The 27,840-nt window shown below is 39.0% G+C and overlaps 1 protein-coding gene across 1 annotated transcript in view; it reads left to right on the top strand.

Annotated features, from left to right (window-relative positions):
- Positions 1-27,840, top strand: part of LRP2 (LDL receptor related protein 2) — a 181,181-nt gene that overhangs the window by 86,452 nt on the left and 66,889 nt on the right. Inside the window, exons 22-37 of the mRNA XM_064484889.1 lie at positions 234-476; positions 1,617-1,736; positions 2,762-2,878; positions 4,397-4,774; positions 5,930-6,178; positions 7,404-7,615; positions 8,373-8,557; positions 9,533-9,761; positions 10,703-10,877; positions 12,999-13,121; positions 15,118-15,284; positions 16,252-16,395; positions 20,204-20,313; positions 22,351-22,528; positions 25,374-25,587; positions 26,911-27,147. Coding sequence (XP_064340959.1) covers positions 234-476; positions 1,617-1,736; positions 2,762-2,878; positions 4,397-4,774; positions 5,930-6,178; positions 7,404-7,615; positions 8,373-8,557; positions 9,533-9,761; positions 10,703-10,877; positions 12,999-13,121; positions 15,118-15,284; positions 16,252-16,395; positions 20,204-20,313; positions 22,351-22,528; positions 25,374-25,587; positions 26,911-27,147 — 3,081 coding nt within the window. The remainder of the gene's footprint in view (positions 1-233; positions 477-1,616; positions 1,737-2,761; positions 2,879-4,396; positions 4,775-5,929; positions 6,179-7,403; positions 7,616-8,372; positions 8,558-9,532; positions 9,762-10,702; positions 10,878-12,998; positions 13,122-15,117; positions 15,285-16,251; positions 16,396-20,203; positions 20,314-22,350; positions 22,529-25,373; positions 25,588-26,910; positions 27,148-27,840) is intronic.

Below are 27,840 nucleotides of genomic sequence, written 5' to 3'. Positions count from 1 at the left end.
ATTGTTGTGAAGATTAAGAGAGAAAAAAATGTATAAACACTTAGAAAAGTGCCTGGCATATGATACTTGCTGAATAAATGTCAACCAGTGTTGATGATGGTGGTGGTGGTGATGACTTCCACATTTTTGTGTAATGCTCCCATTGAAAAAGGAAAATTGGGCCTTTACACGGTATGATCTCATTGAAAAGGCTGTCAAAACAAATGTCTTCAAGACCCCTCTTTCTGTTGCAGATACCTCCTGTGCACCTTCGGCGTTCTCGTGTGGCCATGGAGAAGAGTGCATTCCTGGATACTGGCGCTGTGACAAACACAATGACTGTGTGGATGGCAGCGACGAGCAGAACTGCCCCACCCAGGAACCCACGTCCTGTCGGGCAAACTATTTCACCTGTGACAATGGCCTGTGTATCCCGATGAGCTGGGTCTGTGACACAGATAATGATTGTTCGGATGGATCTGATGAAAAGAGTTGCAGTAAGTTTTGGACGATTTCTCTTGGTTGGTTTGCCTAGTAAGTAGATTTGAACAATAGGTAGTCCATGCACATTTTCCTCTAAGGCTCACATAATTTTCCTTGTATCTTAGCCACTGTTCTATTCCATCTGTCAATCCCAGGATCAATAGGCTATAAGAGCAAAGACATGGGAAGTCTTCCTAAATATTTTCTGTGGAAGCAAAACAAGGACTGTCTCTAATGTCTAACATCCAGATAGACACTGAAAGAAAAAATCCCCTAAACTAACTACTCAGATATTTAAAACATTTTGCTTTCTAAATCATATGAACATATCCAGACATTTGGCTATTGGTTTTTCATTTCATCTGATACAGGCAAAAAGGCAGTGGAATAAAGAGGCCCAGAACATTTACATTTCATGACTCTTACCCACCTGCTTCCCCTTGCCAGTTCTGATTTCCTTTAGGTTGTTGTTTGTTCCCATATTGCAATCGCAGTTTGAGGTGGAACAAAGTTCCCTGGATGAAGTTCTGTGCCGGTTGCATGATTAGGCTAGTCAGCCTCCTTCTGTACTGGGTGAGCTCTAAGGCCCCTTCTAGCTTTCACATTCTGTGAGACTGTATTTAATACAGTTTCATGTTGCGGGTGGGGCAGGTGGCACATCTGTCTCTAAGGCTGTGTCTCTTCAGCCAGCTAGGACCCTGGGTTTTAGAATTGTTCTGCTTAGATTTTGGATTAAATCTGGTTATCATGATCTGTCTGTACACTGTTGCTACTACACATTTGGGTCCTAAGGACCATGCTGCCATGCTGGGCTCCCTTGCTTGGCTTTGGTGTAGAGTCATGGACTTAATAGTATTCATGAGGTGTAGTCCAGTCCAAGGCCAGGATGTTCACTTTCTAAGTGTGGCCTGTCTTTCAAGGTGCAATCCCAGTTTCTGAGTCAGCCCTATCATCTTTTTGTTCCTATATACGAAAGCTGTCCTCGCTGGGCTCTTCCTGGGCTGGCTTTGGTAATGTGGCTGACTTGAAGGAATTTTGAACACACACACAACTGAGATAACTTACCCATGTCCTTCACTTTTTACAGTTTGGTTCTGGGTACACACTGAACAAGAAATAAACTGTTATTTGGTTTTGTTTTTGGATGACATTAGATCTTACAAACACCTGCTCCCCTAATCAGTTTCGTTGCCCTAATCATCGATGTATTGACATAACCTTTGTCTGTGATGGGGAAAACGACTGTGTTGATGGGTCTGATGAGAGTGCTTGTGGTAAGTACATTGCTTTAATTTTTAAATTTTTTAATTGATTAATTAATCTACTGAAGTATAGTTGATTTACACTGTTCTATGTTTCAGCTATACAACATCATGATTCACAATTTTTAAAGATCATAGTCCATTTATAATTATAAAATATTGGTTATGCTCCCTGTGTTGTACAATATATCCCTGTAGCTTATCCCTATCTTGCCCCTCCCCCTTCCTTCTCTCCACTGGTAGCCACTAGTTTGTTCTCCGTATCTGTGAGTGTGTTCGTTTTTTTGTAATATTCACTAGTTTGTTTTATTTTTTAGATTCCACATATAGGTGATATTATACAGAATTTGTCTTTCTCTTTCTGACTTATTTCACTAAGCATAATACCCTCCAAGTCCATCCATGTTGTTGTAAGCTGCAAAATTTCACTCTTTTTTATGGCTGAGTAGTAGTCCATGATATATATATTTATATTTATATATACACACACACACACACACACACATACACACATACATACATACACACACACCACATCTTTATCCACTCACCTGTTTTGTTTTTTTTTTTGGTCAGCACAAACTGAGTTTTATTTAAAGTGATGTAACATATGTACATTTTTTTCCCTTCCAAATTTTTTAACTGTTAAAATTGCCCTTTTGGAGATCACATTGCAAATTGTATTTCACTAGTAATTTATCAAATTTGCCTGTCAATTGATACATTCTCGATGAAGCCTTATAATGATGTTTTGAGAGTCATAATTATTGATAGCAGATGGTTCTGTAAAACTGGTAATTACAGGCTCCTTAAATTCATAACATACATATATTTAAACATTTAAATAGAAGTCCATTTTCTTCAAAAGTAATTTTCTAGTACTTATCCAGTCATCTGTTGATGGACACAGGTAGCTTCCATATCTTGGCTATTGTAAACAGTGCTTTAGTTTTATTCATGGTGTTTAGAAAAAATCTGAATATTTTGTTGCTTTTCTCCTTTGGCTAATTTCTAATACTTTTCTCTCTCGTTTTTAGTTGTTAATTGCACTGCTTCTCAGTTCAGATGTGCCAGTGACAGTAAATGTATTAGCAACATATATCGTTGTGATGGTGTTTTTGACTGCAGTGACCACTCTGATGAGATAAATTGTCGTAAGTACCATATTCCCAGTGTGTTTCAGGTGAAGAGGTCATTTCATGTTTACCAGTATTGATATTACCACAGATTTTCTCTTATTCAGACAAACTAGAGGGAAGGTAGCCTGAATTACAAAGCATTGACAGAGGAATGCAGTATTGAACATACAGTAACATTGACTTGGCATCACCAAATAATGATTTGTAATTTGTGAATCAAGTGATTGTATAAATGGGCACTTTCAAACTGTCTCTTGAGTAGGTTAAACACTTCTTGTTCTCACTATTAATTTTCCCTAGGACAGCCCAGATTAGTGGGTTTCAAATTTTTGAGGCTTACCAGATATAAAGATATTTTAATGGTTTCTTTTAAATCTCAATAAGGAGGTCAAATCAAGCAAATCATTATTTAGTAGCTGCTAAAATATTATATATGGTCTTTGACCTGAGAGTCTGGTAAGAGAAATTATAGAAAGTAAGAAATAATTAAAGCAAAGGAGATAGTTTCAAGGATCTTGTAGAAATGATACAGATGCAATTCTGTCTTTGAAGAAGACAGAATTTGAATTTCTTTGAAAAGAAATTTTTTCTAGTCAGAGGATTGAAGGAGAAATTCTCAGAATATAAATCTGATGGACCTATAATCTCCATAGACTGTTGACTTATAATGGATAGGATTTGTTATTGCCTACTTTTTATATTAAATGAGGTAGGTGGTCCTTTGTTGAAATAATGGTATTTTGGACCATAAAAAGTAGGTTTCCATTAATTCTCCTCCCCAGTCAGAAAAGGAGTGGTTAAATCTATGGATAAAAAAGAAAAGTTAAATGCTTATATACTTTACAGATGTGTACAACACCCAGAAATTCTTAATCACTGAATTTCTGTTTCACATTGAAAACACGGAATTCTGTGGTGGTCTGAGGTTAAACTGCCAATTACCTTGACTTGCTAGTCCCTTACGAGGTTTCTGGGAAGGAGTTTGGCTTTACTCCTGTGAAGTAGGCAAGCAATTCTTATCTATCTCTCAAGGTTTGCTCGATGAATAGTGGAAAGTTTGCAAAGAATTAAGAATTTACAGTCTTTTTACTTAATGTGTGCTAGTTTCATTAGATATAATTCATTTGAGGAAAAATTATAACATCCAAATATGTGATATTAATTAAACGCATGATTTCCAAGTCACTATAGATGTTTAAGCTCTATTGAAATGCTCTGATGATTCTTTATTATTTAATCTGTAATTAGAAGCATAGGAAACAGAATTTTCTTTTGACTCAGAGACTTATCTTTGACCCAAGAGTTGTACATCCTGTTCTTTGTTGTCAGATCCACTAATCAGACACAGAGATCTCTGTGTACCACAATGTCAGAGAAGACCCTCTATCATTTTAGACTTTAATTTTGAATTTGTCATAGTCATTATTTTAAACCTACCATTGATCCAAAATCATTTCCTCTGAATCTAGGACTTATATAAAAGGGGTTATGAATTGCATTGACAAGCCCATTTCCCCTATGCTATTCTCTTAGAAACCAGGCCTCCTGGTATGTGCCACCAAGATGAATTTCAGTGCCAAGCAGATGGTACCTGCATTCCGAAGAGCTGGGAGTGTGACGGGCATGCAGACTGCCTCCAGGGATCCGATGAGCACAGTGGCTGTGCCATCAAAACCTGCCCTTCATCTCATTTCCTCTGTGGCAACGGAGTCTGCATCTTCAGAGAGTGGCTCTGTGATGGGGACAATGACTGCGGGGATATGAGTGATGAGAAGGACTGCCCTACTCAGGCCTTTCATTGTCCCAGTTGGCAATGGCAGTGCCCCGGCTATAGCATCTGTGTGAATCTGAGTGCAGTGTGTGATGGCGTCTCTGACTGCCCCAATGGGACAGATGAGTCCCCACTTTGCAGTAAGTTTCCTGACCACAGTTTACTGGCCATAAATTCATTCTGAGCAGTGGCCTGCTGTGCAGCATCATGTCACTGTCACCACGTAGCTTTTGAGGAGGGGATTTCAACTCCTTTCTGAATTCAGATCTGTGTAGGGATAGTCATCATGAAATTCAAATAAATCATCACTGGGTAGTACTTCTCATTAAATCCTTTGCACCTGGTTCTGTGTTTTTACTTCAGTAGACCGTCACATTAAGTCTGGTTCTGTTGGTAATGTGCTCATAAGTTTTTCTAACTTTAATATTTTCTAATTTCAATCAGAACTTGCCACAAAACAAATGAAGCCCGGGGATTTGTGTCACTGTGATTAAACTCCTGTGATTGGCATGTAATCCTAATTACTGTCCTTTCTTTCTTTCCTCTTTAATCAATGCTCATTCTCAGATGAACCCCAGCCAGGTATGATTGCGAAGTATTTTAGATTCTTATGATTTTATATGCATTGTGTTTGTGTGCTGAACATGTGTCCTAATCATTTTGACTTACTTCCCCTTCTAGTGCATGTTTCATATCATGACTCTTATAAATAAGTTTGAATACCCATGAAAATAGCAGGCATTTGCATCTTCAGGCAGATGAACTATCTTTTGGTGCCTCAAGCATTGCCATTTTAGCTCTGAAAGTAAGGGTTGATGGCATGCTAGTGCATCTGTGTCCTCTAATCTTCCAATTGCTTTTTCCCTTCATAGACCTTCTAGCCCTGGCTCTTCAGTGTCAAAGTTTTATTTTCCATTTCTGTGTAGGTAGAAGGATGACAGGAAACAAAGTGGAGGGTAATGTAGTTCTCTTTTGTATGCTTTATCAATGACAGTTGTGTTTCTTGATGTCAATAATATTTCCCCAAGTTTCTCTCATTGCACTAAATGGAGTTATAATAGAGGGCTGTATAGTGAAGAAAATGGTCCAAGTCTGATGGATGCGAAAGATAGTAAATCCTCAGGCAAATCAGAGCACTGAACAGCTGTGGAGCTCGTCCAGGTGGATGCTGCTTGCAGCTCTTATTTGGGTATCGTGTGGACGGTGGCCCAAGACTGGCATATAATACAACAGAGTGAACCACAGAAGCAAAGGTTCCTGACTTTCCCCTTTGTGATTCTTTTTCTTTATTCTAGACCAGGAGAGCTGCTCAGATTCCAATGCTGGTTGTACTCACCAGTGTATCCAAGGGCCCTTTGGAGCTCAGTGCCAATGTCCATTGGGATACCTGCTTGCCAATGATTCTAAGACCTGTGAAGACATAGACGAATGTCGTATTCCAGGCTTTTGTAGCCAGCACTGTTACAACCTGAGAGGTTCTTTCCGGTGCTGGTGTGATACGGAATACAGGTTAGACGCTGACAGCAGGACTTGCAAAGCTACAGGTAATGAAAGTGAACAAACTCCAGCCAGTTTAGCAAGCACACACCAGAGCTTAACATGAAATGTTGTGTGTGGGCATTTAACAAGTTTCACCATTTTTGTATAATGCTTCATGAATTCAATTCAGCCAATATTAATTCAATTTCTATTACGTGAACGTATTTATGCTGTGTTTTAGGATATTGATTTGGCTGCTTTAAAAGTGACCAAATGAGGAATGCTAAATCGAAATAGACAGGTTCTTTCTTCTTCAGTTAGGAATCTGAATGGTAGACTGGTCAGTTCAGGGGATAAAACTGGTCAGTTACCCTCATGGTGTGGCTTCCATCTAGGGATCCAGAGCTATTGCTCCAGTCTTTGGCTTCTCCCAGAAGGTAGGAAAGGGGCAAGTAGCTTCCGTTCCAAGGATGAGACTGGAATTTGACACCTCATTTCTACTCACATTTTTTTGGTCAGAACTTAGTTATGTAGTCACTCCAGACTGAAATGGAAGTAGAGAAATGTCTCTAGCTGGAAGGCCCTGTGTCATGCTAAAACTTGGCTTAATTTAGTACTGAAAACGAAGAAGAGGAGAGGGGACATGGAGATAATTAGGAGTCTCTGCTACAGCTGAATACAAAGTACAAAATAAGCAAAGTACAAAAGTAACTATAATAACAAGAAGAATGCAAGTGTATTTTACTCCAGGTTCATATTTAGACAAATATTGGGGTGTAATCCAAGGAAGGATGATATTTTGAAAAAGGTTACTCTAAATACTCATGAAAATCAGCTAACTATTAGCAAAATATCATTTTTTTTATTAAAGTATAGTTGGCTTACAATGTTGTGTTAATTTCTTGTGTACAGCATAGTGATTCATATATATATATATATATATATATATATATTTTCCTTTTCATATTCTTTTTCATTATAGGCTATTACAAGGCATTGAATATAGTTCCCTGTGCTATAGGACCTTGTTGTTTATCTATTTTATATATAGTAGTTAGCATCTGTAAATCCCAAACTCACAATTTATCCCTCCACCTCTCCCCTTACCCACTGGTAACCATAAGTTTGTCTTCTATGTCTGTGAGTAGGGTAACATCATTCTTGTAGGGATTTTTGTTTGCTTTTCCCATTACTCTAGTTTGGAATGACATCTTTCTGTTACCAAACATATTACTTCAAATATCTTTTCTCCCAGAATCGTTGACAATTTTGCATTTTCTTCTTGGACAGCATCTGAAAGTCTGCTGTTAGTTGTGGCAAGTCAGAACCAGCTCGTTGCTGACAACATCACCAACCAAGTGCACTATATCCATTCACTTGTCCAGAGCGGTTCTCACATTGCAGCTGTTGATTTTGATTCAGTCAGTGGTCGTATCTTTTGGTCTGATGGAACTCAGGGTAAAATCTGGAGTGCATTTCAAAATGGAACAGACAGAAAAGTAGTAAGTATATTTCTACTGACCTTTGGCCTGACTAGTTCCCCTGTCTTGGGTCTGTTTGCTATTATTCACCAGTGAGAGAAGGGCCTACCTCATCTTAGGCGATTCTCATATTTCCCTCTGGGCCACATCACTCCCAAGAGGCCTCGATAATCCTAACTCCTACTAATTGATGGGCTCTGAATAGAGATCCATGACTCTGAATTCCAGGACACATGATGCAGAGACCTCACAACATCTTTGGGCTCTTTTTTGTAATTTTGTTTTTCCTGAGTGAATGAGATTCAAAAAAAATGCGGAGGAGGTTGCTTTTCTTAGGTTTAATTCAGTTACGTTTCTTGATCTGTCTCCCAGAGTTTCAGTTTCTTGAGCCTTGATGGTTGTTTCCTCTGCCCCTTAGAACTTTATTTTGTAACTGTTGGCACTTAATCAATAAAGGTATTACTTTTGGCCTGTGAACACTGTAAAGTTTCATAGGGTTGCCAACTTAACAAATGGATACAGCTTTTGTTTAATTGAAAAAAACTTTGAAACCAAAATGAAACTACACACTAATCCAACAAGAGAGTATTCCGTTCTACAAAATCTTGTATATTTTTCTTAGAAAACCCTACTGTTCCTTACATGGGAAGACAAAATTTTCTAATCCTCACAAGCAATCAGAGGACAATCAAAGCCTTATCTAGCTTTTCATATAATTTCCATGTTTGCATTCATTTATTCCCTTTAGAATTCACTCTTTATTCACTTTTGTCTTTAGATACTTGACAGTAGTGTCACCATGACTCAAAGTATTGCGGTGGATTGGGTAGGACGTAATCTTTACTGGACAGACTTTATTCTGCAAACAATTGAAGTCTCTAAACTGGATGGGAGCCACAGGACTGTGCTGATTAGTGAAAATGTAACAAATCCAAGGGGACTGGCATTAGATCCCAGAGTGAGGTAAGACTTTTTTTTTTTTATTAAATGTTGTTGCCTTAACATTGTATGAGAGAAAAACAGCAGTAACATGGGGTGACTAATACTCTTATCACAAAATGTAAAATGATTCCTGTTTAAACATCTCTATAGAAATGGTAACCATACAACTGGTTGTTGCTCTCCTTCCTTTATTTAAATAGTCTTCTTCATAAAGTACATGAGAGCAACTGGTTGTTCACTTGAAATAAAGATCACATTGATTTCTTAGCTTATATGATTAAGTTTCTAATGAATGCATACAGTAATATTGCAAAGATGGGCCATGGTACTTGCTATACCATGTATACCTCATGGTTCCACAACAAAAACGCTAGATTTTCCTGCTTCGGTTTCATATTGTTTACTAGGGCTCCCTTTTACATCATATAAGGAAGAAAGTTTTTGCCTGCTGGTCTTAAAGGGAAGAAATTCTCCCTTGTGCTCAGAAAATTTTGAGGGCTTCTTTCCTTAAATTTCCTTGTATTCTCTTAGATTCTTTCCTGCAGGATGAATTAGGCAAATTATGTTCAATGCAATGCAGACTTCCTAGATATTGTAAAGTATTACACACCAGTGAAATTTATGATGAATCTCTGATGATGAATAAATCGACTCACTTACCTGAAAAATGACAGGATAGATAAACAGGGACAGATGAATTATTCTAGATCAACTCTTTGTGGGTTGTAAGGAGACATGAATTGGCATCAGGACATTTCAGTGTCACAGTGTACTACGTGTTTTATGCACATTATAAAAACACGCAGATGGCTTGTGACTGTGTTATGATTACAGTTTTACTTTGTGACTCTCAGAGGAAATAGTAAGCTCCGTGCATAGAGTCTGGAGATGATTTATTTTAAGCGGAGCATAGACATGAGATTGTGTTACTTAAAATGACAGTTATCTTCCGTTTCAGTATGTCCAGTCCAGTTGGTAACTAGCTTCTTTTCACAGTGACCGTGTGATCTTCTGGTCTGACTGGGCCCGTCAACCTCGTATTGAACGAGCCAGCATGGATGGCAGTCTGCGTACTGTCATTATCCAGGAGAAGATCTTCTGGCCCAATGGCTTAACTATTGACTACCCCAACAGACTGCTTTATTTCATGGATGGCTATCTTGATTACATAGACTTTTGTGAATACGATGGAAGCAATCGGAGGCAGGTGATAGCCAGTGATTCGGTAAGTTGAGGAAACTAAACTAAAACCACAAAAATGGCTTGGTAGGAAGCAGATGGAGTAACAGGAAAACTAAGAAATTAACTTCTGTCATAGACATTACAACGTCAGTGTAATGTGTGAGGGCCAATCCATCTTTTATTACCAACAGAAAATAAATATTCTAGTTCCTGGTCAGATTGTGCCATGTCCAGAAAGGATTAATAGCTCATGTGGTCTAGTTGATCCATAGCTGCTAATCTGTTGCTTCTATGAATCAATCTAAATAATGATTTAATTATATTTAGATTCTTCAATTACATCATAGCCTTTTAGATATTTTGTATTTTTATCCAGGAAATTCTGGTGGATTTATTTTCCCAAGTTAAAAGGCAAAATGCAGAAAATAGGTTATGTTACCAAAGAGCTCTTATTGACTTCTATTTAAGATTGTCATTGTTTATAGTTCTGTGACTTAAAGAGGCCCTGGGAGATCTCCCTACCTTCAGGAAATAGGCATCCAAGCCGTCTCAGATTTGTGTGAATCAGCGAGTGGCAGAACAAGATGGCAGAAATAGCACTGGATACGGAGTGGGGCTAACGGTGCAGGGGCAAGGACTTGGGAGCAGGGGTTGAGGAACCTGTCACTAGATAGCTGATCCACATAAGTCACCTTACTCCCTGCACTTCAGTTTTGCTTCTGTTTGTAAGATGGGTGCCCAGTGTAATAACCAGAGTAAAAATGAAGGCTAAATGATGCAGGTACATGTAAGTATTTTGATTGGTGAGTAGGATATAGGTCAAGAAGTATATATTTTTTCTGTCTCTTGAACAATGACTTCACTATGCCTTCATTAAATTAAATAATAATGGAAACCATCTTCTTGCGCAGATATCGTTTTCTACTTTGTTCATCTTGGTTTTCATTTCTGGGCGAGGTCTCATTGTCCTTTTCTGCTTCACAGATTCTGCGGCATCCATACGCCCTAACTCTCTTTGAAGATTCTGTGTACTGGACTGACCGCTCTACTCAAGAGATTTTTAAAGCCAACAAATGGCATGGGGGGAACCTGTCGATGGTAATGTCTCTTCACCAGCCCCTTGGGATTGTTGTGGTTCATCCTGCAAAACAACCAGCTTGTAAGTGATAGAGATATTCTGCTTGGGTACAGCTTGGAAAACACTGATTCGGGGAATGCTGAATGTATAATGTTGCAGACACATTTGTTTCGGTAATACATTTTCCTTTCTTCTTTACTAACCATGCCAGTCCTAACATTTCCATGGCCTTTATTTACCATGGAAAACATAAATCTTGTATGTCTTTACGTGTTCAAGTCTCCCTGGTCTTTTCTCCCACTTCCTCTTGCCACGCTGGACTTCCCTGGACTTCTTTTTGATACAGAAGCACACCAGGCCACTTCCCATCTCTGAATGTCTGTGCTAGCTCTTCTAGCTGCCCTGGACCGCTCCTCCTACACATCTCTGCCTGAGTTGCTCCTTCATGTTATTTAGAATGCTCTCATGCTGCTTGGTGGCCCTTGACTACCCTATCTAAAATAGCTCCCCCAGCCACCCCATAATTCTTTTGCTCTTTACTCTCACATTCCGAAATCACACAATTTATGAGTTTAGCTCTTTGTTTCCTTCTTTCTTCCTTTCTTTCTTTCTGTCGTTCTTTCTTTCTTTTTAAAAGAATATCTGCCTTATGTTTATAGTAGTCCCACTGATTAGAATGGGGTTTGGTACATAGTGAAGGCTTACTATTTTCTGAGTGAATGAATGGATTAATGAATCTAAGAAGGTTTGTAATACGAGTGTATAAGATTTAGAGAGCATTCTGGGAGCACGGGATGCACACAGGATCCCATTACTTCTGGGTCAGAGACACACAGAGATGTCGTCAATAGAAAAATAAAAGATTATTATCTAACCAAAAACTTGGACAGCAGTGGGTAAATGTCAAGGTCACATAGGGAACACACAATTTGGTTTCATTTGATGTAAAATGATCTCTTTTGGGTCAGCCAAGGAGACACATCTTATTTAGCATCGAATTTCTATTACTAAGCTCTGGATTACTCAGTGGCTGTTTGTTCATAATCTGTTTATTGACTGGATTGATCTGTGACCCTGGGCAAGTTACTCCTCCCTCTTATGCCTCTTACGAATTTTATGTTGAAAGAATGATGTTGCGGGGGGCAGGGTGAGAGGGTAAAGTAGTTTAGGGAAAAAAACCAAGCCAGCTGAGGTAACTTAATGTACTTCTGTCTCCAAATATTGGGGGCCTCTGGGAGGACAATAATAGCATGACTTCATGCACATTTAAATTTTTATTTTTTAATTGAGATCTAATTTACAGAGAACATTGCATTAGTATTAGGTTTACACATAATGGTTTGATACCCATATACATAGTGAAACAATCACAACAGTAAGTTTAGTGAATGTCCATCACACACATTCTTTTGATGAGAACTTTTAAGGTTGACTCTTTAATAATGCTTTAAAAATTTTTTTTATTTTTTATTGAAATGTGGTTGATTTACAATGTTAGTTTTAAGTGTATAGCAAAGCAATTCAGATATACATACATATATATTTTCTTTTCAGATTCTTTTCCATTATATGTTATTATAAGAAATTGAATGTAGTTTCCTGTGCTATACAGTAGGTCTTTGTTATCTATTTTATATATAGTAATGTGTGTCTGTTAATCCTCAGCCCCTAATTTATTCCTCCCTGCCCTTTCCCCTTTGGTAATTATAGTTTTTTTTCTATGTCCTTGAGTCTATTTTTGGTGTGTAAATAAAACTTGTATAAGATCGACTGTTAACTACAGTCATCATTCTGTACATTACATTACATCCCCAAGACTTATTTGTCTTGTAACTAGAAGTTTGTACCTTTTGACCACCTTCACACATTTTGCCTCCCCACATCCCTTGCTTCTGACAATCTGTTCTCTCAGTTCGTGTTTTTGTTTTTTGTTTTTGTTTTTTTAGATTTCACATATAAGTGAGATCATGTTTGTCTTTTTCTGTCTGACTTACTTCACTTAGCATAATACCCTCCAGGTCCATCCACGTCGTTGCTAATGGAGGATTTCCTTCTGTTTTACGGCTGAATAATGTTTCATAATATTTGATGTTACATATATACACACACATATCACATCTTCTTTATCCATTCATTCTGTGCACTTAATTGTGGGTGGCTTTCCATTTACCAGTGTTTTCTTTTCTTCTCTTTCTATTACAGCCAGAAATCCATGCGCCCAAGCCCACTGCAGCCATCTATGTCTGCTATCCTCAGAGAGGCTTTACACCTGTGTTTGTCCTTCAGGGTGGAGGCTCTCTCATGATTCAATGACATGCATGAGAGGTACAGTATGTCCTTTAAGTATGCCCCAAAGGTGGAGTTTGTCAGAGTTTGTGCAAAATGGCGCAAGCTCTAAACCATTTGGTGATGGAGTGTGTGCTGTGTTCCTCTGATTCAGCAGGTATCTGTGGAGTGTGTGCTGTATGGGGTGAGTTAATTGAGTTAATTAGAACTCAATTGTAATATGGTTTCTGTGTATGGAGCCAATATTATGTGTGCATGTGATTCAACAATCTTTAACCTCACATTTTCTCTTACTGGGTAATAGTTAAATAAGATATGATAATAGGAAATTCCAAATTCTGCATTTAGAAGTAAAAGTTCTTGACATTTGTGGATAGCTTCATTTTTCAGGTTCTTTATCTCATTTTTATTCTCATAACCAATAGTCAGTAATGAGTGTTCTAATATAGGTCTTCTGACTCCAATTTCAGTACCTTTACTGGATGGTACTTCAAAGATGAAAGTTTTCTCTGTATGAAATATTTCAAGTGATCATTTGAACAATTTATTCTTCATCTCATCCTAGATATCTTACTGTGTTGCTTGAAAAGTATGTGGAGGGTTATACTAAGTACTTTAGGGAGCAAAAATACAGGGCATTTGTGGTGTTTACAGATTATGCAGATATAAGCTTCCTGAAAATCAAATTCCATCAGCATGTAATATTTTGCAGTGATACTTTCATGATGAAAGATTTTAATTATTGGTAATGCTTACAAAGGGATTGGCATTTGCCATTTTTCTTCAGAGACTTATTATGTACCTAATCCTCGTTGACATTGTTTAATTTAGTGTGTCCTCAGAGTCTTTCAGCAGAAGATTAAACTGAGCTATAGACATCTGGATACAAAGCATTCTTTCACTGCATGAAGATTGCTGAACTGTGCATTGGGGACTGGTGTAATCTATATTACTATCTGATGATGATTGATAAGTGTTAATTCTAAATAGTACCTTTTGTTGCTTCAGAAATAATTCCATTAGTGGTTTTTCTGTGGGCTGACTTTACTGAGGTGGAACTTTTTCAGCATTTCCCAACTGGCTTCTGAGAACCAGCTGGGTAACTGAGTGCCAATATACGGTAACTTAAAAAAAAAAAAGTGCCCATTTTTTTTTCAACAGGATGCTTAGAAAACTGCTAACATTCATACATGAAAATATTTTACTTGATTTAAATATTCCTCTAAAATTTTGTTGGCTAAGTGTCTAAAATATCTTTGGAAGTGCTTATGTGGTAAGATTAAGTGAGAAAGCAGATATTGTTTGATATTGGCTATGTAAAATCATGCATGAATAAAGTCTGAAGGACACGATATATAATGGCCAATAGTGCTTACAGTTGGGAAAAGGAATTATGGAATATTTCTATTTCTTTCTAATTTTATGCTGCAAAATTTTAAAGTGAGAGCTTTCTCTGAATTAAATAGTTTTTTTTATTGTTTAGAAACTGTGTTCCCTACAATGCTCAAAACAAATAAACAAAACTCAAACTAAGACATCTTTGCAGCAACCCCTAAAATTAACAACCATATATCCAAAATAAGATTGTGCAAGGGAGGGCTTACATTTGGGAGTTACAAATGTCACCTCTTAATTACAACATGAATTTCCCATTTCTGACTGTTGTCTCTTCACTCTTTGAAGTGTTGTTTTATTTTCCAAACATACTTAAAACAATAAACTGCCATTCATCAACAGCAGTCTAATTGGCTAGATTAACGGTGCGAATAAGGAATTAATGAAGAGTAAGTTAAATGCTGACTGCCTTGGGTAATTCCAGAAGTGTTTTGTGTGGAGTCGGTGATCTGGTGACCCAGCAACCCACTGAAACCCAATGGAAGGCCGTGGACTGTCTGATGAAATCTCGATCATGCGTTATAGTTACTGCAGCAATTTGCAATGGCATTTTGTCCCATCAGTTGGTAACATGCCACTGCCTTCCGTTACTCTAAATGTCTGGGATATCATTTTGACTGATACTCTGTTATTTTCACAGGTGATGAGGCTTTCTTAGTAGTTGTTAGACACAGCATAATTTTTGGGATCTCCCTTAATCCTGAGGTGAAGTCCGACAACGCTATGGTGCCTGTATCAGGGATACACAATGGCTATGATGTGGAAGTTGATACCTTGGAGCAATTCATCTATTGGATTGAAAATCCAGTAAGTTTTGAATAACATTCAAAGTATGTAACTTGTTCCTGAAGAGCCTATCTGTGCTGATGCCTTCTTATATTTTTGCTGGCTGGGAAATGGCCCAGATGTAAATTAATTTACTACTAAGCTTTTTTTTTTTTTTTTTTTTTTTTAAATTCAGTGAGGGATGTCAGTGGAAAGTTGGCCTGGAGCAGAGATTTGATAATAAGCATGCTTAAGCTATTGGGTATTATTTATTCATTCAGCGAGCATTTATTAAGTGACTGCTAGTCTCCCTGAGCTGAACTAGCTGCTTCGCCCTGCAGAATCCATGCCAAAAAGAAGCCGTAACAAAGCTTGTTCTAAAAGAACTTTAAGCTGGTTGAAGATATTAGACTGGCATAAAGATGATCGTCACTCAAGACCAAAAGCAGTAGTTTGCTAAGGGAATTCCAGGAAATGTTTGCTGTGACTGCTTTGGCCTTCAGTCTGCATCTTTGCCTCCACGATAAAAATAACACTCCTTTAATTCTCTTCCCATTGGGCTCCTTTCCTCACTCTTTAGGGAAGAAACCTGTGAGAATGGGGAAGGGGCAAAGAAAATAGAAGTGAGGAAGAGAGGAAAGGTCTTTGGGCTTGATGCGTGTCACCTCTTTGGGAAATAGACTCCTACACCTGTGACTTGGGTTATTTTTAGGCCTCTTCGGCCTGTGGGAGTTAAGAAACAAATTTCTGTGGCCCACATCAGAGGTAGCCTGAATGGAAAGCCTTGCATATTCCTGTTACACATTTGAAAATCAGTGTTTTCAAAGTGCTGCCGGCATTAGCATTGTCCCCAGTGAGCCCACCCAGTGGTGCTGAAATGTGGCCTTTCGTCCAAGTGCGAGGTGTGTTAAGGAAACACGGCAGCAGGAAGTAGCCACGGGGCCGGGCGTGCATTCGTGCAGGCGCCATGGCCTCGCAGCAGCTCACCACTCCTCGTCTTTCTTCCCAGGGGGAGATTCACAGGGTGAAGACAGATGGCACCAACAGGACGGTCTTGGTTCCGCTGTCTAGGCTGGGGTCTGCCACGAGCCTGGCCTTAGACTGGCTATCAAGAAACCTTTATTATACCGATCATGGAACTCGTTCAATTCAGGTAATGCTTCCAGAATACCACGTACACAAACACTGTCACAGAAACACTGGTTTCTGATTCCTGTAAAATCTGTTCTTAGGAAATGCTGTCATACGGAGGAAGCAAAAGGGGTTGAGATATAAGTCTTAACTGTCAAAGTCTCTGAAGCCAAGGAAGAACTTAAAAATAAACCACTGGAACTTCCTACTGCCCTACTATGTTTCCTCCTAAGAATCAGTAGTAACAGATTCTTATAATAGGATTTCAGACATTTTGTTACAATATATACAAAAACAGGTAAAAAACATTAAGTAAGGAATTCAACACAAAGTGAGGCTTATAGCAGGCGAGGAATTTTCACTATCTTTCCTCATCACAAGTATTCAGTGCTATTTAAGTTCTAAACCAAATTTATAGCTACCTCTGTTCTAAGATGGAAATCTTTCTGTGACGCCAACAGTGAAACAGAAAGTAGAAACATGATTCTAATTCCTTTGATGCTTTCCTCTTTGAGATAAGTGTTCTTTTTATTGCAATTCCCAGAAGAAATTCTATATGGGCACAGGTATGAAATCACATGAAGTAAATCAGAGGTAACTTGACTAGTATTGGTTTCCTCCACTCTGAGATAAGGTTAAAACACGTAAGGGATGATTAAATCAGAATCATTTTGAGAGTGAAAATTCCTGCTGCAAAGGGATGGTCTTGTGAGAGCAACAGTAAGGTGACAGCCCACTACTCAGGTGAGGCACCAACTGGAAAGCTGGTTTTCTCTGGGGTGTGTAGGAGCATCGATGCTGAGAATGAGGACGACACACAGTGGCTAAATGGCTAATTTGGAGCAGATTCCATAGGAAGAGTGCTTGTTTGATAGTCAGAACAGTGCTTTACAGTTTACCAAGGTCTTCCACAAACATCATCTCATTCGATCCTCACAACACACGTTCCCGAGGGCATGCAAGTGTAAGAAACGTTCACAGTGACAGGGACATTCGCAGTACACGCAGAGACTAACCCCTAGAACACCTGTCTCAAGCCAGGTAGAACCAGCAGCTCCTAACATGAGGGGAACCTCAGAGGCTCATCTCGTTCAATTCCTTTGTTTTTTAGACAAGAGCCTGAAACTCACAGAAGCTAAGAAATTGGCTTAAACAGTCAGCTTCACTGCCCTGATTCTTGACAGCGGGGTGGGGTGAGGTCAAGCGGGGGTCTCTGCCTTGTTCCAAACCACGAAGCCAGCAGTCTAGCACTACTTCATCCCCCTTTGACAGTGACAGAAGGTATTTTGCATAACCTCAACTAAAAATATCACGGGCCATCAAAACATAGGCCATGTTTACTGCCCAAGACCTTTAATACCAAATTCACATTTCTCCAGAGTCCACTTAGTACAAAACTGTCTTGATTGCAAATGGCATTAATATGCTCCTATTCCGTCTCTCTTGCTCTCTTACTTTGTAAATGGGGTCTTCCCTCTTGGACTCATAGTTTTCCAAAAGCAGGGTGCATATCTCTTCCAGAGTTGGGTACAATGAAAAAGCACCAGTTGAAGAACTGAGTGTGTACGTGTGCATGTATGTGTATGGGTGAGGCCACTTTAACTGTTAGTAAGTTAGTAACTGTGCCCCCAAGTGAGGTCCAGAGGAGACAGAACTTGCTTTGGAGTCCTGGCTTTGAGTCTGGCTTGCTTGCTCATTTATACATTCATTCAACAAACACTAATAAATGCTTTCTATGGATCATTGCCATGGTTAGTCCTGGCTATTCCAAGATGAATCATACATTTTTTTTCCTGCTTTTAAGTACCTCACACATCTGAGAGCTAGACACATAAACACATATCTTTGCTCCAGTGTAAGTATGGTACGTGCAGGGACTATAACGTGCGTGTGATTGAGGACAGAGGGAAGTGTGTGGGGATAGGATGGCAGGCTTCCCCTATGTGGTTCCTTGAGAGCTAAGTCTTGAAGGATGACCAGTCTTTATTTCTGCCTTACAAAGAAATAGGGAAAGAAAAACACTTGAACAAAGACCCTGAGATGTGAAAATGCACTTTGTGACTGGGACAGCACTGTGTTTCCTCTACTCACAGGCTGTTTGACTTTGGACAAATTGTGTAGCTTCTCTGAGCCTCTGCTTCCTTGTCTGTAAAATGGGGTTAATAGTTCAGTAAGTAAAAGGACATGCCACTAAGTTATCCTGTGAGTACAGAGCCCTGTTTCCCTCAAGTCACCAATATATTTAGAATATTCATTAGGTAAATTACTCCTTTGGTGTTTTTATTGGTTTTATTCTTTGGTGATATCAATTGTGACTCTTCCAGGTGAAAGTTAGATTGCTTAAGAAAGCAGAAATAGTGTTCACTTACTGCTCACCTGTATAATAACATCCCTTCCAGCGGAAGAGTAATTCACAGTAAATTCCAACTTTTCCACTAGGGGTAGCTGTGTGCCCATTCACTAAAAGCAATTTTGTAGCTGAAAAGGGAACTGTACAGAATGGCTGTGTGTGAAGGAGCTCCGTATATTCCAGAAACCAAGGAAAGGAACTTTCCTTTGAACCAAAGACTTCCTTAGGCCTTAGAAAAGGAGAGAAACTGTAGCAGAAAGAGGCAAATTGAAGAGAGGAAAGTTATTTTAGTCCAAATAGGAGAGGAAGGTATGACAGAGGAGAGAGAAAAATATAGAGGAGAGTGAGGGAGAGAAGGGTGTGTATGTGTGTGTTGTGTGTGTTAGAGAGAGAGAAAGAGAGAGGCAGAGATAGAAACAAACACAAAGAAATAATCAGTTTGTATTGAAATGCATTTTTTTAGAAAAGCCTTCATAGAAATCAAGAGACATTTTCTGATTTCTCACCTCAGACTTAGTGCATAGTAAAATAGCCTTGTTTCTATAAGAAGCTGCTTCTAGTCCAGGTATCCGTACCTCTCTGTGATGTTGCAGAGTTCTCTTAACACTGTGGTTATAACCATTCTAGCAACAATACTTTACAAACATGACATAGGGAAAGCCAGGGAGCCTCCTAGGCCTCTTTTTCATCATCTGTTTTAAGAACATTATAATGGCACCCACTCACAGACTACTGTGAGGGTGAAATCTGAGAACCCTTAGTATAATGCCTGCTCCCTAGCGAGGTCCTAATAAATGGACAATAAAAAAGGCTAGGAAACGCGTCGAACGCAGTTGTGCTGGGTGCTGCGTTAAGTGCTCTCCATGTGTTGTCTCCCGTTTCTGTGAGCTCTGTGCAGCAGGGGCTGTTATCATCCACGTTTTACTGACAGAGTTCAGAGAGGTGCACTCACTTGCCTCAGCTCACATAGTCAGATCTGGCAGGACGGGAATTTGCACTCCTGTGTTTTAACTCAGGCCGTTAACTTGGCGCAGAATTCACTTTAACTCTGAGTAAATTCAGACTCTTTGATATCTGTGTTTGCAGTGATGGGCGCTGGTGCTCTGGCCCAGTCACTTGGGTGCAGGAGCCCTTTGGACCCCCCCATTTGTCTTCCAGAGTTTTCTAATCTTTTTCTGAAGGCATTTTGTAGTTTTGCTCAGGAAATGATTCTGTATGTTCACTCATTTGAATCTTTCTTTTATCCGTGTAAATATCCTCTCCTGAAACTTAAAGTGAATTGAAAATAGAAATTTGACAGGTGAGTTTGTTTTCTTACTCCCATTTTCTATGGAGCTAATTTCCTCATAGCCCTGAAATGCAATTAGAGATTGTCTGAATCTCACGCAAACCCTCCCATCCACCTTTAGTCATGCTTTGAATTTGTGGTGTGTTTAAGTTCTCCTTCATCTTAGCTTTCTTTGTTTTCCCCCTTGTGTAGGTTTTGACACTCCGAGGAGATGTCAGATATGGAAAAACATTGATTACCAATGATGGGACAGATCTTGGAGTTGGTTTTCCAGTTGGCTTAACTATTGATCCTGTTAATGGGTGAGCGTTCATTCCTAAACAGCACACGTCTTCAGTACAGTGCCCTTCTTGTTCATATTATAGGCTGATAAAATGGAAGATTTCAAACTTAGGACCTTTTCTGATTTCATATGCCAATGTTTGAAAAATACAGATCTCAGTAAGAAAGAGGAATAACTCTGTGTTAGATTTAATGTGTATTTTGTCCTGTTTTTCAAATTAATAACACTGAAGTTAAAGTTAATTCCAAACAAGCAAGAATTTCAGGCATTTAAAAATAGAGCTATGAGTGAACAATAATACATTTTGATCTTGAGTGAATGTGGAAAGCTTTAACGGGATGGATAACATTGAAATAGACCTTGAAGGATGAGAAGGCATTCAGTAGGTGGAGAATGGGTTGCAAATGGGGAATGCTCCTTGAGGTCAAAGAACAGTGAAGTCCCAGAAGCATGGTGGTGTTTGGCATGATTGTGTAGAAGGCTGGAACCAGAGGCTTAGAGTAGGGGCAGTTGATCAGACGGAAGCTACAGTAGCTGAAGTCATTTGGGTGCAAATCAGGGAGGGACTTCCATGTCATGTGAAGGAGTTGCACTGTATTCTTTTGAGAAATAAGGAGCCAGCAGGGAATTTGGAGGAAGGGAATGATGGAACCTAATCTGTATTTTAGAAAGATTGGTCAGGATAGAAGTGGAAAGGGTCAAAGGCAGGAAGAAAACATTCAGCCTGGATAGGAGTTCTCAGCTAAGGTCAGGTGGCTTCAATTTTTAGTGAACTCAGAATTCACAGGAGTTTTGTGACTTTGTCCAGCAAACTTTTAGTAGCCTGGAATGGGAGAAGAGAATGAAGGTAATGACAGGAACTCAAGGTTAGCAATTAGCAAGGTAGGCACAGTGGGAGATCAAGAGAATAAGTAAAATTATTATTAAAATGGTTAATGGGATGCGGTCCAGGATAGAGGGACTGAAGGTTTGAGACCTCAGACAAGTTTTAAGGGCAAAGAACAGGTTTGACAGAAGAAACAAATAGGAGCAGGGATGAGGTGGAAGAGTTTGGTTGAAGCAGGGAATTTCAGAATTTGAGAACTTAAAGAAGGAGAAGTTAGAATTGAAAAGGAGGTTCATGGTTGGGTATATTGGATTGGTGCTGGAAAAGGTACACATATAAAGATGATTGGAATTAAGGATTTTGAGGATTTGTGGGAGAAGAGTATAAGAGGATTGTGTATTGAGGCTATAGCAGGAGGTGAGATAGAAAGGAATGAAAACTTGGATTCAAGTCTAGAAGTTATGTCCTCAATGGAAACAGAAAGTAACCCTTCATATATTTTAGTGAAATTTCATAGATTGTGGATTTGGCAATTCTGTGTGCTGATTAGGTTTCCTGTGTATATATTGCATTTTCGATCTTAAAAATCAGAAAATAAAGTAGCTGATCTTGTGGTAGATGATTTGGAAAAGCATTAAATAAGAGTACTGAGGGTGGGGGAGGGTATAGCTCAGTGTGGTAAAGTATGTGCTTAGCATGCATGAGGTCCCGGTTTCAATCCCCAGTACCTCCATTAAAATAAATAAAAATTAAAAAAATAAATAAACCTAATACTACCCCCCGCCCAAAAATAAAACAAAACAAAACAGGACTAAGAGGTGATCAGGGAGGTACTTGACAACATTTACATTAACTTTGTTTTAACTTCCTAGTGTACCAGGCAGTGTGTGAGTCTTTGAAAGGTATTGACTGTTGTTACAGGCTTTCTTTAGTCCATGAACTTCCAGCCTGTCTGACCAAGCTAAAGGATTGCCCACTGATGGAAGATGCTACCCTCCTGTATTAGATACCATTTTAAATGGCTTCTGTCCCAAAAATAACTGGGAAGTATACAGGCATTACAGAACACTGGTTAGGTGCTTCTCCACATTGCACGTAACAAGATACTGATGTCTCAGACTTCCTCCACTGAATTATGTGCACCTTAAGGACAAGAAAGACACATTTTTCATTTAAATATGTAATGAAAACATCTGTTTCATTAAATGCTGGTGCTCTTCATGGTTGTAGGAAGCTGTACTGGTCAGACCGAGGAACTGACAGCGGCATACCTGCCAAGATTGCCAGCGCGAACATGGATGGCACGTCTCGGAGAACTCTCTTTACTGGGAACCTTGAGAACCTGGAGTTTATCACCCTTGATATTGAGGAGCAGAAACTGTACTGGGCGGTCAGCAGCACAGGAGTGGTACGAGCACCCTTCCCAGTCTGTTGGTCTTCGTTGCTGAGCTTACGAGGCTGATACTGATTGTTCTGAGTTGTCTGGCAGTGGTTCTCGAACAATCTCACTTGGCCGCTCATACCAGTGTTTTATTGCCTTTTCTCTTGATAACTTCTTTCCCTCATTGAAGCCCACTTGTTTATATATGTGCATGGCTCCTCACAGAATGTTTGTTAATTTTATCTTATCCTTTCTTTGTCTGCAAGATAAAATAATTCCATTTTTCATTTCATGTTTGTCCTTTAACAGCCCTTTGTTTCATGTTTTAGTGATTTCAGAGCTAGAAAGTTCTCTAGGCTCTCCAATTGTAGAGACTAAGTAAAAAAGTACAGAGCAAGCTTCTAGGCTCAGTGTCCCCTCATAGCTACGCATTATTCTCTAATGTCCTAATGTGGTAGAGGCATATGTGGCAATGTTTTTTTTTTTTTTACTGAGTTACAGTCAGTTTACAATGTTGTGTCAGTTTCCAGTGTGCAGCACAATTTTTCAGTCATACACAATATACATATATTCATTTTCACATTCTTTTCACCATGAGCTACCACAAGATCTTACATACATTTCCCTGTGCTATACAGTATAAACTTGTTTATCTATTCTATATATACCTGTCAGTATCTACAAATTTTGAACTCTCAGTCTGTGCCTTCCCACTTCCCTTGCCCCTGGCAACCACAAGTTTGTATTCTGTGTCTATAAGTCTGTTTCTGTTTTATATTTAAGTTCATTTATCATCGTCTTCTCCTCCTCCTCCTCCTCCTTCTTCTTTCTTCTTCTTCTTCTTTTCCACATATGAGTGATATCATATGGTATTTTTCTTTCTCTTTCTGGTTTCCTTCACTTAGAATGACGTTCTCCAAGAACATCCATGTTGCTGCAAATGGCATTATGTTAGCATTTTTTATGGCTGAATAGTATTCCATTGTATAAATATACCACAATTTCTTTATCCAGTCATCTATCAATGGACATTTAGGCTGTTTCCATAACTTGGCTATTGTAAATAGTGCTGCTATGAACATTGGGGTGCAGATGTCTTTTTGAATTAGGGTTCCTTCTGGATACATGCCCAGGAGTGGGATTACTGGGTCATATGGTAAGTCTGTTCCTAGTCTTTTGAGGAATCTCCATACTGTTTTCCACAGTGGCTGCACCAAACTGCATTCACTTTACTGGTAATTTTAAACTCCAAGGTTGAGTTCATTATATTCTGCAATAAGAAGCAGAAATGATATAATTTCATTCATTCACAGAAATAACATTTGATCTTCACTGCTGTACTCATGCAGCTGAGCTGGGGCTAGGCACATAGAAGGTGTTCCATAATTATTGATCAATTAAAATATTGCTTTGGATGTTGAATTGAATATGTGCTGGTCTCTTTGAAAAAACAAGAGTGATTTCAGATCTGTCTTTGATAAGGATGCTCTCCATAAAATTGTCCAGTAGGTTTGGTTTTCAGTTCGTTATAGTTCAATGAGTACTAATTGCTATTATGTCCTTATAATGGTGAAAAAGAAACAGTGCTGTGTGTGAAAGCACTTTGCAGCCTTTGATGCATGTGTGCAATGATGAAGAAGCTCTTGCCACATGCTGATTTCTGCATACAAATTAGCATGTCCCCGGCAGGACTCCCCATTGCCTTCCCCTTCCTATCTCCACATCTGTTCTGCTCTTCTGAGTCTGTGAGCTGATTAGTGGTAAGACTCTTCATCCTTTCTCCTAGCTAGAACCCTCATCTTTCTCCTTCACACTAATAACCACATCCTTATTTAATCATCACAAAATCCCGTCAGTTAGTTCCCTGTCTCTTTTCTCAGGTCCAGCCTTTTTCTGCCACCTCCATCATCTTGAGCCACCTCTCTCTGGCCTTGACTAGAGCATGCCCTCCACACATGAACCTGCTTTCATGATGGAGGCATATTGTCTTTATAAAACCACAAGGAACAAGTTTGATCACTGCTCACCCTGGAACCCTGGCCCAGAGAGGTAGCTCCAAACACTTCAGCCAAGCATGGTCAGCTAATCTGGTCCTGTTCACTCCCTCAGCAGCTCCCTCAAAGCTTATCTTCCCTGTGCTCTACCCTTCCAAAAGCTCTGTCAGTTTCTAGAGCATAACCTACTCTTGGAACTGCTGGGTTCCCTTGTCCGGGGAGGCCATGAGCCAGACCCCATTTGTCTCTCTTGCCAGCGCTCAGCTCAGATCCGGGCCCGGAGGAGGCACTTGAGACAAGTTTCCGGAATGAAATCAAACCAGCTCTGTCTCCATTTTGTTTTTCTTTCTGAGCAGACTGCTTATCATTCCCCCTTAGAAATTTCATTCTTGAGTTCTTTCCTAATTCTCCAGAGTCCTTTTGGCTAAGGCTTGTTACTGTGCAGATACACTAGCCCTCCCTTTTGCCCCATCCTGTCTTGCTGTCTTCTGTGGTTGTGAGCACATTTCCTTCACTGTTGGTGAAGATGTTGAACCCAGGGCCAGTTAGCCCTCAGTTAGACATTATGTGTGTGTCCTTGAGCAGAACATCACATGCAGGGGTCAGTCCCTCTCTCTCCACCATGCCAGATGAGAAAGTTGATTGACTTACTTGGACTTCAGCTTCATTCTCAGTAAAATGAGCACAATGACATTTGTCTGACCTACTGCTCAGCGTCGATGTGACTATCAAATATAGTTGGGAACAGATATGAAACATCCCGGTAAGGGACAGAGTGCTGTATACATGGGAGGCATTATTATTAAAAGAATAGTAGTTTTAAACATTTCTCTCATTTCACCTTGAATCAGTCAATAATGAAAATTCTGATCTTTCAGATTGAAAGAGGAAATGTGGATGGTACAAATCGAATGATCCTGGTAAACCATCTTTCCCACCCCTGGGGAATTGCTGTCCATGGCCCCTTCCTTTATTATACTGATGATCAGTATGAGGTCATTGAAAGAGTTGACAAGGCCACCGGCGCCAACAAAATAGTCCTGAGAAATAATATCCCAAATCTCAGGGGCCTTCGAATTTATCAAAGACATGGTGAGTATTTGTCACGGAAACATATACATCCATGGGTATACAATGTATAGTTATACATCTACACACTTACATGTCCACTTACACACAAACCCGTGTCCATACACATGCGTGCAAATTGAAATGATTGCAAAATATTTAAAAAGTGATAACCATGTCTTAAGCATGGCTAATTGTAAAATGATTATAAATCAATAAAAAATGTTTAAAAAAATAAATAAAATTTGTAAGAAAAAAAAAGCATGGCTAAATGTCAAAGACTAACCTAGCATCTGAAAGTCCAGGTTGACTTCAGGGTAAACTTATTCCCATTCTTTCCCCAACACTTTAAACTCTTTACTTTGCTTTTGCTTTATCGTGCTTCCTGACATGTTACCTGAGTCTTTGTTGTCTGGGTTCCTCATTAAAATGTAACCTCCATAAGGACAGGTATTTTTCCTGTCTCATTTCTTGCTCTCTACCCAGTCACTAGGATACTTACTGGCACATTGAAAGTGCTCAGTAAATATTTGTTGGATACCTGCTGGGGAAGTGTTTAACATGATAGAATTTTAAAATTTATATTAATTAATTAGTTTGCCTATTTATTTATTTATTTGTTTAGTGGACCGAGGGCTGAATCCAGGACCTTGTCCATGCTAAGCATGTGCTCTACCAACTGAGCTATGCCCACCCCCCCTTTTTTTTAATTTTAAAAGAAATACTCTTGTTGCCTTTCTCAGCAGAATTTTTTCAGAGATAATCTAACTCTTGATTTGCCCCTTTAAATTAGCGTTATGATCTGGAGATTATTTTTTATAGCTTTGACATTTTAAAGCTTTTAGTCTCTAAGCAAAGATTATCAAATAATTTGTTTGCTGACCTATAACCTAGGTTTGTCACTTGGTATTTATTTTCATTGCATGTGAAAAAAAACTTCTCTTATTTAATATACTTGAAATCAAATGCCCATCACATTGTTGATCATGTAATTAAAACTGATAGAGTTTTAAATACCAGTACATATGTCAAGAGGGGCCAAAAAAAAAAAAAAATGTAGGATTTGTAGCCAGCCTCCCTAATTCCTCTAATTCTTGCATGATTTGAGGAAGAAAAACAGTTGATATATGAACCGTGTAACTATTATATAGTTGTGGTCCTGTTTTAATACCTTTATGTATTAGTTGTATAAGCTCTAGTCTCTCCAATATCGTTTTTAGGTTAACTCAGATTCCATGTTTTTTTATTAACTTTTATAATGATCTATTTGGTGACCCACTTTTAAAATTTGACGGAGTGGCAAGTAGGTGGAGTGAAAAGTTACAGACTGTTTTTGATTTCATTTAGACTCCGAATCCTCAAATGGCTGTAGCAACAACATGAACGCCTGTCAGCAGATTTGCCTGCCTGTACCGGGAAGACTGTTCTCATGTGCCTGTGCCACCGGATTTAAACTCAATCCTGATAATCGGACCTGCTCTCCATATAACTCTTTCATTGTTGTTTCCATGCTGTCTGCAATCAGAGGCTTTAGCTTGGAATTGTCAGATCATGCAGAAGCCATGGTGCCAGTGGCAGGCAGAGGTATGCCGACTCCATTATAAGTCATATTCGGCTCCGTCTGGTGCCATGTTGAAATTCTTGGTGCTGTAAAGCATTTCTCTATGTTTGGGTTCAGCCCATAAGGAAGCTTGTTCATCCTGCTTGATGGCCACGTTCACATGTCCTTATGACTCATCTCTGTTTTCTTATATCAAGAAAGTCATGAATCTAAATTACCATCTTGTCCATATATTATAAAAAGCAATACTTTTTTCACCCAACTCTTAACATTTCAACACATTCGAGCCTTCAGTCTTCCTGAGTGTGTTTGTGTGTGTATAAGTACATTTTGAATGGACTTTTTGAAAATATATCGCCGATATCATGATGCTTCACCCGTGTTTACTTTAGCGTGCAGCTTGAAGGGCATTAGCATCTAATATTCATATTTTTCCTGTTGGCTTCAGAATACTTTTATTGCTGTTGTTTTGTTCAAACTAAGATCAAATCGATTCATGCATTGTATTTGGAATATCTCTTCTTTCTTTTAGTCTGTAGTAGTCACCCCAGTTTTTTGTTATGACAGTGATTTTTTGAAGTGACAAACCTATTGTCTTTTAGAATCTCATGCTGAGGATGTCTCCAGTGTTTCCTCATAGTGTCATTTGACCTGTCATTCAATTTATACCCTGCATTTCCCATGAAATGAAAGTTAAGTCTAATTGCTTGATTAGA

Source organism: Camelus dromedarius, chromosome 4 (genome assembly GCF_036321535.1).
Source record: "Camelus dromedarius isolate mCamDro1 chromosome 4, mCamDro1.pat, whole genome shotgun sequence".
Lineage (NCBI taxonomy): Eukaryota > Metazoa > Chordata > Mammalia > Artiodactyla > Camelidae > Camelus > Camelus dromedarius.
Note: the sequence above shows the minus strand (reverse complement) of the source record. Positions and strands in the feature narration are given on the sequence as shown.